Source organism: Chrysemys picta, chromosome 20 (assembly GCF_011386835.1).
Source record: "Chrysemys picta bellii isolate R12L10 chromosome 20, ASM1138683v2, whole genome shotgun sequence".
In the NCBI taxonomy this organism is placed as follows: Eukaryota; Metazoa; Chordata; order Testudines; family Emydidae; genus Chrysemys; species Chrysemys picta.
Window position 1 is genome coordinate 8253233 of NC_088810.1, and position 12770 is coordinate 8266002.

At 53.6% G+C, this 12770-nt stretch overlaps 2 protein-coding genes across 5 annotated transcripts in view; both read left to right on the forward strand.

The window, feature by feature from the left end:
- LOC135976852 (Fc receptor-like protein 6) overlaps positions 1 to 12770 on the forward strand; it is a 91439-nt gene that overhangs the window by 77485 nt on the left and 1184 nt on the right. The window lies entirely within an intron of this gene.
- LOC103307386 (B-cell receptor CD22-like) overlaps positions 146 to 12770 on the forward strand; it is an 88766-nt gene continuing 76141 nt past the window's right edge. The window contains exons 1-3 of one of the 2 annotated variants that reach the window (XR_010594142.1): positions 146 to 357; positions 4888 to 4956; positions 5240 to 6883. Coding sequence is in view for 1 of the 2 variants with exons in the window: in XM_042846377.2 (XP_042702311.2) it covers positions 4917 to 4956; positions 5240 to 6009 (810 nt within the window). In the remaining variant the exon portion in view is untranslated. Of the gene's footprint in view, positions 358 to 4887; positions 4957 to 5239; positions 9503 to 12770 lie in introns of those variants that run through there. The other variant, XM_042846377.2, reaches the window with a different exon arrangement.

The following is a 12770-nucleotide window of genomic DNA, read 5'->3' on the forward strand; positions in this document are numbered from 1 at the left end:
CCAGACCCCGCCCTCCCCCCACCCGCACACACACACTAACCAGTAGACCCCACTCCTCTCCTAGAGCTGGGATAGAATCCAGGAATCCTGGTTCCCAGTCTGCCCATCCCATACCCCCCACCTCTCACCACTGGCTTTTCTTGACATGTGAAGATCAAGCCTGGTGCCATTAAGAGCCAGGAAGTCTTTATCACAATTCCTTTTCCTCCTCTGAGCCCCAGCCCCTGCCAGCCCAGCACACGGGCTAGTGGGTTACAAATCCATGAGCAGGGATGTTTGTCTATCTGCCGTAGCCCACTGCCTCCCTGGTTACTGTCGGACGGGGCTCCCAGAGGCTAACGCAGCCCCAGGGCCAGGGTAAGTGCTGTGCTCCTGAAATCTCACACTCCCGGGAACTTGTGTTTGGAATGTGGTTGTGTGTGTATGTGTGTGCGGGGCGTGCGGGGGGGGGAGAGACAGAGGCTGTGTTTAGAGTCTCAAAACATCTTAAAATGAAACGGAAGGTGTTTCTCTCGCTTCTCGGCTCCCTAGAGCTAAGATCAAAGTGTAGTGCCCAACCCCAAAACACCAACATACCCCTATACTCTGTATGTTACCCCCAATGACCAATAACTGACGCTTCAAATTTTCTGTATCATTTATTTTTTAAATATTCTCTAATAAAATTTAAATCAGTTGCCCCACCCCAGAGGTGGCTGCTTCTTAACGCTGGGCGAGCCATCCCCATGGGGCATTATGTGCGACTGTTCCCCGGCTGCCGTGTGCCGGAGGTGGCTGCAGCTCAGCACCCGGTGAATCATCCCTCCCTGGTATTATGTGTGGCTCTTACCCAGCTGCTCCACCCCAGAGATGGCTGAATCTTAGCACCGGGTGAGCCGTCCCTGCCTGGTGTTATGTGTGGTGTTTCCTGGCTGCTCCACCCCAGAAGAGGCTGCATCTCAGTGCCAGGGGAGCTGTCCCCGCACAGCATCTGTGTGCAGCTGGTAACTGGGTTATATGGTGTTTGGATGAAGGAGTAATTGAATTTTTAAATATAAGATCTTGTAGGTTTATTATTAGTTATTATTTGCACTGTAGTAGTGCTGAGCCCCAAGCCTGGGTAAACACCCCAGTGTGCTAGGAGCTGCGCAAACACAGGAATACCGCTGTCCCTCTGGGAAGTGGGAGCAGAATCCAGGGCTTTGTATGTCAGTTACCCGAAGGAGGAGAAATTAGCACCGTGGCCGCTGGGTATATTCTCAGTGCAACTTGTTTCTTTGCTGTATGTGCACCAGTCCTGGACACAGGGCCGGTGCAAGGAAGTTTCACGCCCTAGGCGAAACTTCCACCTTGCGCCCCGCCCCCAGCCCTGTGGCAGCTCCCACCCCCTTGAGGCGCCCCCCCGGCGGCTTCCCCCCCCCCGCCCTGAGGTGCCCACACACACGGCACCTCACCCCCCAGGGAGCCATGCGGCAGCTCCCCACCCCAGCTCCCTTCTGAGTCTGCTCCGCCTCCTCCCTGAGCATGCCGCCCCCGCTCTAATTCTCGTCCCCTCCCAGGCTTGCGGCGCCAAACAGCTGATTGGCCCTGCAAGCCTGGGAGGCGGGAGAAGTGGAGCGGCGACCGCGAGCTCGGGGAGGGGGCGTAGGAATGCTGTAAAAAAAATTGGGGGCACCGCTTTTTGGCGCCCCCAAATCTTGGCGCCCTAGACAACCGCTTACTTTGTCTAAATGGTAGCACCAGCCCTGCCTGGACAGACGTGGTTGTAAACAGCATCCAGGGAACTCCTTCTGTGGGGACTCTCAGCAGAAACCACCCAGGCCAGGTTCCCAGGGAGCAAATAACTCTCCATAGACTGAGGGGTTGAGGCAGCGAGCACCACCCCAGAGAGAACTAAAGTGCAAAAGCGAATGAAAAACAAATGTCTTCCAAAGCCTGAACAGTTGCTTGCATACTAAGGACAAATTGTAATAGCGCCACCTGGAGGCTTCTGGCAGAACAAAGATAAGGAGCGCCTCATGTGCCATGGAGACTGAATTCCCCCTGGGGTCTTTGCTGAGCCATTCTGTACTCCATACTCCTCCCCCCTCCCCCCGCTAATGCTCACCTCCCCTCTAGGGGGCAGAGGAGAGCTCAGTCCCTATGGCCCGTTCAGCGAGTGAGGGGCAGGTTAACGCCATCTGGGGTGTGGATTTTGTACTTCATACATGTTTGTTAGGAACAGGTCTGGGATGCTCACAGCTCACTCCACCCAGCTGCTTACAAGGGAAAAGCCCCTCCCCCCTCCCCAGATCTAACCATTAGATCCCACAATTCTCTCCAAGCCAAGAATAGAACCCAGGAGTCCTGACTTCCAGTCCGCCCTGCTCTAACCCATTGGACCCGCACTCTCATCCCAAAGCCAGAGATAGAACCTAAAGTCCTGACTACCCGTCCCCCTGCTCTAACCATGAGACCCCACTCCCCTCCCAGAGCCAGGGAGAGAACCCAGGAGTCCTGGCCCCCAGCCCCTGCCCCTGCCCTAACCTGTAGACTCCGCTCCCCTCCCAAAGCTGGATAAAGAACCCAGGAGGCCTGCTTTCACCACTAGCAAGATCCAGACAGCAGATAATCGCTGGCCCCTTCCGCCTTCTCTAGAGATCCTGTTCTTAGAATTGTTGTGTCACATCAGATCTTCCGAGACATCTCTGGCCACAGCAGGGGAGAGAGAGAAGGCCCCAGCTAGAGGAACTGTGTATGGCAGCGGGGGAGCCAGCTCCCTGGGACGCTGGGTGAGCCCATCATGTCCAGGCTGGGGGGCTGTACCCTGCTCAGCAGCGACTCTGGGAAGGACCCAGGTGTCCTGGTGGAGCCAGATGGCCCATGAGCTCTGTAGGCAATGCTCTGGCTAAGAGGGTGAGCGTGACCCTGTGCTGGAGACGTAGGGGAATAGCGAGTAGGAGCTGGGATCCCAGCTCGACGTGACATTGGGGAGATTGCGCGCAGCTCTGGGGAGCCGCATGTCAAACAGGGTGTCCGGAAATGAGGGAGGTGTCAAAGAAGAGTAATGGGGACGATCTGAGGGCTGGAAAACCTGCCCGAGAGCCAAGCACTGAAGGAGCTCGATCTAGTGAGTTTAACCCAGAGAAGGCTGAGAGGGGACAAGATCCTGGTCTGTCAGCACCTCCCTGCTGGTGAGGGGAAGGTTTCGGGGAGCAGAGGGCTCGTTAACCCAACAGATGGGCAGAGTGAGAGCTGACGGCTGTGGCATGGAGCCAGAGAAATCGAGACTGGGAATAAGGGGCAGATTTTCCCCAGGGAGGGGAACTGACCCTGGGAATCACTGCCCCAGGGACAGGGCAGAGTCTCCAGCCCTTGGAGTCTTTCTATGGAGATCGGACGTCCCTAAAAGCACTGCTCTAGCTCGACCATCAGCTCTGGGCTGGAGGCCGGGATCCCTGAGGGGAGGTCTCCAGGCTGGGCAGACTGCCTGGGCACCACGGTCCCTTCTGGCGTTAAGATGGGCAGATCAATGAACGTAGCAGTAAGCAGCTGGGCTGGGAGCGTCTCAGTTCTCCTCGGCGAGGCAGGAAGCTGCGATGCTGAATAAAGCTAAACACTGCGCGGTCGTTATTACAATTTACCACATGTGTTACGGTCACGTCTAGTGGCCCAACTGAGAACAGGGCCCCTTCGTGCCAGGCACTGCCCAGACACACAGCAAGAGACAGGCCCTGCCCCAGCTGAGATCAGGGCCCCTTCGTGCCAAGTGCTGCCCAGACACACAGCAAGAGATAGGCCCTGCCCCAGCTGAGATCAGGGCCCCTTCGTGCCAAGTGCTGCCCAGACACACAGCAAAAGACAGTCCTTGCCACAAAAACGTTTGAAGGATAAAGGAACAAAAGTAAGATTTGTATCCACCTTGTACAGGTGGGGAAACTGAGGCATGGAGCGGAGTGGTTGCTCGTGGTCACATGGGGCCCTGTGGCAGTGTTGTGTAGCCCATAGAACTAGCTTTAGCATTTATTTGATGGGGCAGTAATGCAAGCAACCCACAGGCCTGTCTCCTGTGAGACACTGGCGTCAGCAGTTAGCATAAGGCTTGGGGCCTATGAACTTTGGCACAGATAAATGGCCCAACCGTGACCCCTAAGTTTTGGGGACGTGGGAACAGGGCGTTTAAGGGGGAGCTTTGTCCACAACGACACCAGGAGCATGAGCTAACACCATCTTGCGGATAGTTTAGCATGGGACCATCGGCTGTCTGACCACCAGAGAGCCATGACCTATGGGAGAAGGGCCCCCAGCACTGGTAGTGGGAGAAGATACACATAAGGAAGAGGGGAGACACCCCTACAGAACAGGCATTAGGCAGGGTGATGTCAGCATAACATCATGTACAAGTCACATCCCAGCCTGCGGGCAGGAGGAGAGCGCAATGTAGCCCTTGGGAGGTGCCGGTGTGACGACTGGGTTGACAACGACGAAGGTGATGGTGAGGAGGAAGATACTGGCTGACAGTCTGGGTTGTTCTGCACGGGACGGTTCGGAGGGACACGCTGCCGTCTCTCTATCTACCTCGCTGGGCTGGAGCCTTTGTGACTTTGCTAAATGTGCGAATAATTCCTCAAGTGCGAGTGTCACAGCTGTGCCCATCGGGGCTCCCAGCTGAACCGCACTTTCCATAATCTTGAGCCTGACCTGGGGACACAAACCTGTCAAACCTCACCGGGAATTCTGAAGTAATCAATAGAATGAATATGAGACTCCTACATCGGGCTCCAGCTGTGACTAGATCCAAGATCTCCTGCCTTAGCCCCGAGCCCAGCCTCACTATGGAACTCGTAGCATTTCTGGGACACCCTTTGTGCTGAAAACGTTTTCATAGGAACCTTTCCCGGGCCCAAATCCGGTTCCCTTTTCTTGTAGGCCCCACGTCAGTGTTCACCCTGGAGGAGATGGAGGCCCTGCTGCTGCTGGCCCTCTCCATCCTGACCGGTGAGTGGTTCTGGTTGCGCTGGGTCTGGGATGCAGTAACGGGGATGATCAGGGAGCCAGGAACTTGGGAGACTCTGCCATGGCGACGGCTCCACCTGCCAATGCTTGGAATCCAGCAGGGGGCATCTGGAACGTCTGGGGTTCAGTTGCAACCTCTAGGGGGCGCTGTGCTGCAGACAGCGAGGTGGGGGCTCTCCTCTGGCAGTCAGGGCTGGCCCCGATGTCCCAGGGCAGGACTAGGGAGCATGGTGTTGCAGATAGCAGGGTGCTGCTTCCCCTCCAGGTGCCGGCTGCCAGGACTGGGGGGTGACCCTGCCCGCGGACCCTCTAGCCGGATGGAGTGGCTCATGTGTGACGATCCCTTGCTCTTACACCTACCCCGAGGGGCAGCTCGTCAGAGCCGTGACCTGGAGCCGCAACAACGAGAGAATTGTGCAGCTCACCGCAGCAGCGGGGCAGGGCTATGACAAGGCCGAGCGCGCCCAGTTCCTGGGAGACCTGCACCACGACTGCACCCTGCGCCTCAACCCGCTGGCGCTTGGAGATGGGGGCAGGGCGGGCTTTAGGCCGATTCAGCTGATTCGGCTGAATTGGGCCCCACACCAAGAGGGCCCCGCGCTGCAGCTCTCCAGCCCGCCCCCAGCTCACTTCCCCTTCCTCCCCTCCTCTGAACGCTCTGCCCACTCCCCCCTCCGGGTCGGACCCAACCCCGGCAACCCCGGCCGGAGCGCGGCTCAATTCCTGGGGGCGGGGCTTTCAGCAAGCCCCGCCCCCAGGAATCGGGCCCCACTCTTGCTAAAGCCGGCCCTGGATGGGGGCGCCTACTCCTTTGAGTTCCAGTCCCAGAGCGAAAGCTGGAGAAGCCCCCAAGCCGTGCGCCTCACGGTGTCAGGTAATCCCCGGCTCCTCTTGCAGAAACGGTTCACCAACAACCCAGCCTGGCCCCGCGCGGCGTTATGTGTGGCTGCTCCCCAGCTCTCCCACCATAGGGGTGGCTGCACCTCAGTGCCCATCGAGCCATCCCCAAGGATGGTTGCTGTAAACCTCTCATAACAGTTCACTCAAATCAGATGACTACATTCTGCAGAGGTGTGAAGAAACTGTGGAGTCTGGTGGTTAGAGGAAGCCTAAACTGGAGTCAGGACTCCTGGGTCCTCTCCCAGCTCTGGGAGGGGAGTGGAATCTAGTGATCACAGCGGGGGAGGGGCTGGGAGTCAGGACTCCTGGGTTCTCTCCCAGCTCTGGGAGGGGAGTGGGATTTAGTGATCACAGCGGGGGGGGCTGGGAGTCAAGACTCCTGGGTTCTCTCCCAGCTCTGGGAGGGGAGCCTGGTATAGGTCACACCCCCACCTGGTCTTGAGGCCGCTCTCAAAGAAGGGGCAGTGGCTGGTGACTGGAGGTGGCTGTGCCCATGGCCGTGCCCCCAGCAGTGACTGGCTCTCCCCTCACCCACCCTACACAGAACATCCCTGTGTTGTACTTAAAATACTGCACAGGATCTTTTCAGGGGGAATAAGGCAGAACGCCACATTTATTAGTAATACATGTATTCATTAACACTGTATTATATGCATATAATATAGTGTTAATGAATACATGTATCACTAATAAATGTGGCGTTTTGTCTTATTCCCCCTGAAAAGTTCCTGTGCAGTACTTTAAGTACAACATTTTGGTGGAGAATGCGAAAGGGGGAGCAAGCATAGAATCCACAGTTATTATCAAACTGGTGTGCACACTGCCAGCTTTAGCAAGACTGGCACTAGAGGAAAAAGAGCGTAAACTTTCAGTTAATTAACCAAACTCTGAAGGATATAGGAGTTTAGGTTTAAATTGTGTTCATGACTGAGCTAAAGAGGAGAACTTAGTGTTTCTCACTCTGATCCGGGGAAGGATTAACCAAACTCTGAAGGATATAGGAGTTTAGGTTTAAATTGTGTTATAAAGGTACATACACCCTCAGCCGTAGCAAGACTGAGCTAAAGAGGAGAACTTAGTGTTTCTCACTCTGATCCGGGGAAGGATCTAATCCGGGGAAGGATTTGTATAATTGGTGTATGAACCCTCGGTGGTAGCAGACCGAGCAATACAGAGGGAAGCTTAGCGTCTCTCCCTCTGGCCCAGAGTGGGTTAAAAACATAAGATACAGATCTTGTTCTGTTAAACCAAACTCTGAAGGATATAGGAGTTTGGGCAGTGTAGTGTGGTTTATGTTTCTTTGGTTTTTTTGTAAGTAATATTGTGGTAATTTCACAATTTTGAAGAAAATGTTTAAGGAATCGGACCAGGAAGGGTGGGGGCTAGTTGAAAAGCCCACCCTCCTTGCTAAATTGGTAGTGGAACAAGGCTTGTGCCCATGGAAAGAAACTGTTTATTTGAAAAAGCAGGATCGGGCCCAGGCAAGCAACAGATAGAGAAACTGGAAAACAGGTTGGGTACAGAGAGTTAAAACAGCACTCTCAAATCTTACAGCAGCAGTAACATCAGGAGAAGAAACATTTAAGACCCCAGAAAGGGGCAGACCTTTGGGACCCCTCTGGAGATTGGGAAGGGGGATATTTGGGATATTTGGGTAAATTCCTCCTCCCAGGGCCAAAATGCCATTGAAACAGTTAACAACAGTGCCTGCTTCTACCTCAGATCTCCAGGCCATGACAAAATGGCTGGAGATTTTAAAACAGAATTTTTTTTCTAGATGGAGTGTTAACGCCCTTTTACTGAGAGAAAGGGAGGATTTACACTCACAAAAAAATGCACCACTTAATTAGCATTTGTGCAGCCCCAAGTACCAAACACACTGTGGCAGAGACCAAGCAGGTTCTGCCATGGTAAAAGCACTGTGCTAATTTGTTTCCAAGCTTCTATCTTTCAGGCTCTAAACCAGAGGAGCTGGTACCAGCTGAAGAGTTATAAAATACCATGGTTATAGTGTCATGACAAAGTCTGTGTTCAGTGTTCTGTGTTGCATGTTCTGTGTCTGTCTCTAGTGGTGTCCTGTGCTAGCATTGAGTCTAGAAAAAGAGGGGATACTAGGTTTGCGCTACAGCTCAGAGAGCCGGGAAGTCCCCAGTGCATCAGGTTTATTTTTTGTTAGGTTCTCTAATAGTCATTTTGTTGTTAATTTTTGTTATTAATACATTTGTATTGTTAGTTACATTTGCTTGCATTGTTAATTCCACACTTTCCTCTATGCACGCTGGTTCTTCTTCCCCATGCCCTAAAGGGTAGTTCTTGGGCCCCCATAACCTGTAAGATCTTGGCCCATAATTGTATGGCCCCATCTTTCAGGTCCCCAGAAACCTCTGAGAACAACTGTTAAAAATAGGGAATTCTACAACATTTTAGCAACTAAATGTTAGTTTAAGTCCAAATCAGCTTAACCTTGCATAACAACTGTGGTACTCCTACAAAATCTTATTTGTTGTGTGTGCTTAAAAAGGTCCTGAGCTCAGTGACTTTTATTGTTTAATGGCTATTGCAGCATCAAACTTGGGCCTCATTTTGTTTGTCAATGTACCCAATTATTGTAATGGTAATGGTTTTGTTGTATTTCCAATTATTATAATTATAATTGTTTGCATTTGTGTTTGTTATATCTGGTGTTTACTCAATTCTAATAGTTTTAGTTATATTCACCTGGTTATAATTGTTTGGTTTGTTTGCAACAAATACAAAAGATTTATATGGTGACCACTCAAGAATTGTTCTTGAGAGGTCAAAAGGGGGACAATGTAGATAAATCTCTGATAATTTTCATATGACTTTACATTGTGCCTCTTCATATAACCTTGTGGTGGGTCTACCCAAGTGTGACCTCTGTTTTCATGGAACTTTGTATCAAAGCCTCATTTAGAAACTTTGCATTGCCCTTGGTATAATATTATAGCCCCTAAGGATAGAATAAGATAGAAGAAAATTTTCTTTTTGCTAGCAGTAGAACAAAAGCTCTCCCCCCGCCACCCACTCTTAATCAATTGTCCTGTTGAATGAATGAGGTGTGAATGAGGAAGGCATGGAAGGCAGCACCTCCAGACAGCCTCAACTGTTGGAGAGGGGCTGGGAGCCAAACCCAAGGACAATAAAACGTGTCAAGTGGGCTTATTAAAAACAAGCAGACATACTGAGGGCCTGGGGGGTTAGAAGCAAGCACCTTCTTTTGGAAACACCCTCTTTGCAGCATTGGGACAACACTCAAAAGAAAGCAGCACAAAGAACCAATGGACACAGACACAGAGTTTGAATCTGGTATAGATTTGCATAAGAGGGAAGCTGCTATAAAAGTGAGGTGTCTTGCAGAGGACCCCGGGTCTCGTCTTGTCAACATGGGAGCATCGATCCGGATCGGCAGAAGCCCGGCTCCACCCCCTCCCCCATCTAACTCACCTGGCCAGTGAAGTTAAGGGGAGCAACTAATTGGTAACAACAAGACGGAGTGTGTTTGTGTGTGTGTGAGTGTAAGTGTAATATATTATATGCATATAATACAGTGTTAATGAATACATGTATTACTAATAAATGTGGTGTTTTGTCTTATTCCCCCTGAAAAGATCCTGTGCAGTACTTTAAGTACAACACCTGCAGGGTCAATTCTGGCATGACCTGGACCTCCAGTCTCCTGAGCGGCAGCATGGTCTGCTCCATCTTCGAGCGCTGCGCCTCCTCCGGCCTACATTAGTACGACGGAGCCGGCGCGCGGATCCTGGAGGAAACTGAAGCTGGCAAAAGCAATAGCAAGCTGACCATGCGCATCATCTGGCAGCACCGGGGGGCGGCGCTGGAGTGCCGGGTGCAGGGCTACCGGAATAGGTGCCTCCCCAAATTGTCCCAGTCCCCAGCCACAGGTGAGTGGCATTATGTATGGGGCCTTCCCTTTCTCGGGGGTGCCAGCTCCCATCAGGCCCCAGGGCAGGGGCTGGCTGGGGGGCAGGGAATGGGGCACGGGGCCTTTCCCCTCTAGCAGGCATTGACTCTAATCAGGTCTGAGGGCAGGGGTCTGGCTGGTGCTGGGGGTGGGGAATGGGATACGGAACCTTTCCCCTCTAGGGGGCGCCAGCTCCCATCCAGCCTCAGGGTGCGGGACTGGTTGGCTCAGAGGGGCAAGGAATGGGGCACGGGGCTTTTCCCCTCTAGGGGGCGCTGGTTCTGACCCATCTCCAATGGCCTTTTCAGGCCGACCCCCCCGCCTGAAGGTCCTGGTGGACATGGACGTCCCAGGCCCGATCAGGGAGGGTGACTCGTTCACGTTGAGATGCGTGGGGGACAGCGGGTAGCTGGACCAGGTCTACTTCTGGATTCACAACTACGAGGACCTGCACGGCTTCCCCTCTCAGCAGATTGAAGGGGCAACCTTGTCTCATGGGGGCAATTACACCTGCATGAAGTGGGTCTCCGACATAGGGTATGCCTATCCCCCATATCCCCCACCAGCTATGTGGCCATCCTTGGTGAGTAGCCAGTGCCAGGGCGGGGCCACAGCCCTGGGGGTGGAGCCAAGGAGCACAGATGGGAGGGGTCCTTGTCTCACCTACATTCCAAATGGGGGCAGGACCACAGCCATGGGGGCGGAGCAGGAGAGCACAGATTGGGGGTCTCTCTGTCACTGACATTCCAGTTGGGGGCAGGGCCACAGCCATGGGGGTGGAACCAGGTTCACAAATGGGAGGGGGCGGGGCCCTCCTTATGCCACCACTTGGATATGGGAGCGGAGCTAAAGCACTGGGGGCGGAGCCATGGAGCCCCTCCACCCCATGCCATGCTGCGCCTAAGCCCCCAGCTGCCGTCCCACGGGGCTTTATTAGCTCATATCTCATTCCGCTTCCTCTGCAGCCCCCCCTGTGGTGCATGTGGTGGCCACCCCAGGCCCTCATCGCAGCACGGGGGAACCCCTGTCCCTGACGTGCCGGCTGGACACCAGCGCCTATAGCAGATTGGACTTCTCCTGGTACAAGGATGGCGAGCAGCTGGGGTGGGCACACGCGGAACTTGCTTTCCCGGGCGTACAGGTGGCTGATGGGGGAGAGTATCAGTGTGAGGTGCACAACACCCTAGGGAAATCCACCTCCCTGCCACTCACCATCACTGTTGTGTGTAAGTACTAGGTGCATTTGACTCCATGTTACGCATTACATAGCCTGGGAATGGCTTAGAGTCCTCCATGCATCATGGCTGAACCCCGCACAGTCCTTCTGCAAGGCCATGCCATCCCAGCACCGTCCTTCTGCAAGTCCAACCAAAATAAACAAGCTCCCAGCTCGTGCTCCAGCTGGGTCCGCTTTGTTGACCAAGATCCAGTATCTCTTTCCAGCGCACAGAATCATCTAGCGGCCGATTAACATTGCAAATCAGCCTGTCATCAGGCCAAGAAACACCCATTCAAATAACATACATTTGGTTGAAATTTAATATTTTTTAATCATCAGGAAAAATGTCTGGTTTGCCCCCCTCAAAATTAGCTCTTTGCCGGACTTTTCATTACATTTTTCACGTCAGTTTTTACCTACAGTGTTTTCAAAGAGCAATTCATGGGCGGTGGGTGAATGAGCTGTTGGGGGAGCCTAGCCGCCGGCCCCTCCCTCACTGCCTGAGAACGACTCCTTCCCTTCCCCGCCGGAGCCCAGAGCCCTGGTGGGTGGGTGGGTGTGTTCCTGCTGCCTCCTGCTGGAGGAGCTGAGCCCTGCTCTGTATCTCTGTGTGTCTCTGCCCACCACCTGCGGCCGCCTGCCCCCCTGTGCACCCCCAGTCCCAGAGTGCCCCCAACCCTGGCGCCGGGCAGCGTGGCATGGCCCCAGCTCCAGCGGCCCAGCCCCTGGCCTCATGAGCACCGGCCCCAGCCTGCCTGCCCCAGCCTCGGAAGAGGGAAGGGAACTGGAAGCAGGCAGGAGGGAGTCTGGGGTCGGAGCGTGGGTGGGGCCACGCCTGGCTGGGGAGGCACAGCCTTCCCAGTCCTACGATACCCGCCGCCCATGGGGCAATTGTTGAAAATTATAATCAATTAAAGTTAAATAAACTTTTAAACAGAAAATACTGTGGGGGGCAGAGGGAGATTGGCAAACTAAATTGTTTAGGTTTTTGGGAAACAGACAATTATGATGGCTGAACAGAACCATATTTGATCAAAATGCAGATAAAACAATGGATGAAACTTTGGAGGGAATGTTTGATTCAAAGTTTAGAAAAGTTTCAAATACCAAATTCCCAAAACTTTTTGGGGCAAAAGTGGGGGAAACGGCTCCATTTTGTACCCAGCAAAACAGAAACACACATTTTTGCGATCATTCACATTTTTTCTTCCATTGGCCTGTGCAGCTGCCCGCACCAGGGGGCTCTGGTCTCACTTGGGGCAGGGTCTGTGTCTCGCTCTGAGTCTGTGATCTCAGCAGGGACAGGGACTGTCTCTGGTTGTGTGTCTGGGCAGCGTCCGGCACAATGGGGCCCTGATCTCAGCGGAAGCTTCTAGGTGCTATTGTAATAAGAGGAGATTGGAGGTTTTATGAACCTGGAAGAAACTCCAATGACCAATAAACACTTGGGAGGGAAATTCTCCTGGTTAAAAACCCAGCTTCCTTCCTGCCCCCTCCACTGAGACTGGTCTTCATTGTCCCCCCTAGGACTATGCTGCTCCCTCAACCAGCTCCCACCTCCCCATCTCCCCTGTGCCCACCCCACTGCACCCTGCATGAGACTGGAGCTAATGACCCTATTCTCCATCCCTGCCCCCCACAGACGGCAGTGACTGGTACCAGCTGAGCCCTGGCCCCATGGCAGGCTTCGGAGCAGGGGTCCTGCTGCTCTTCCTCCTGAGCAACCTCGGGGTT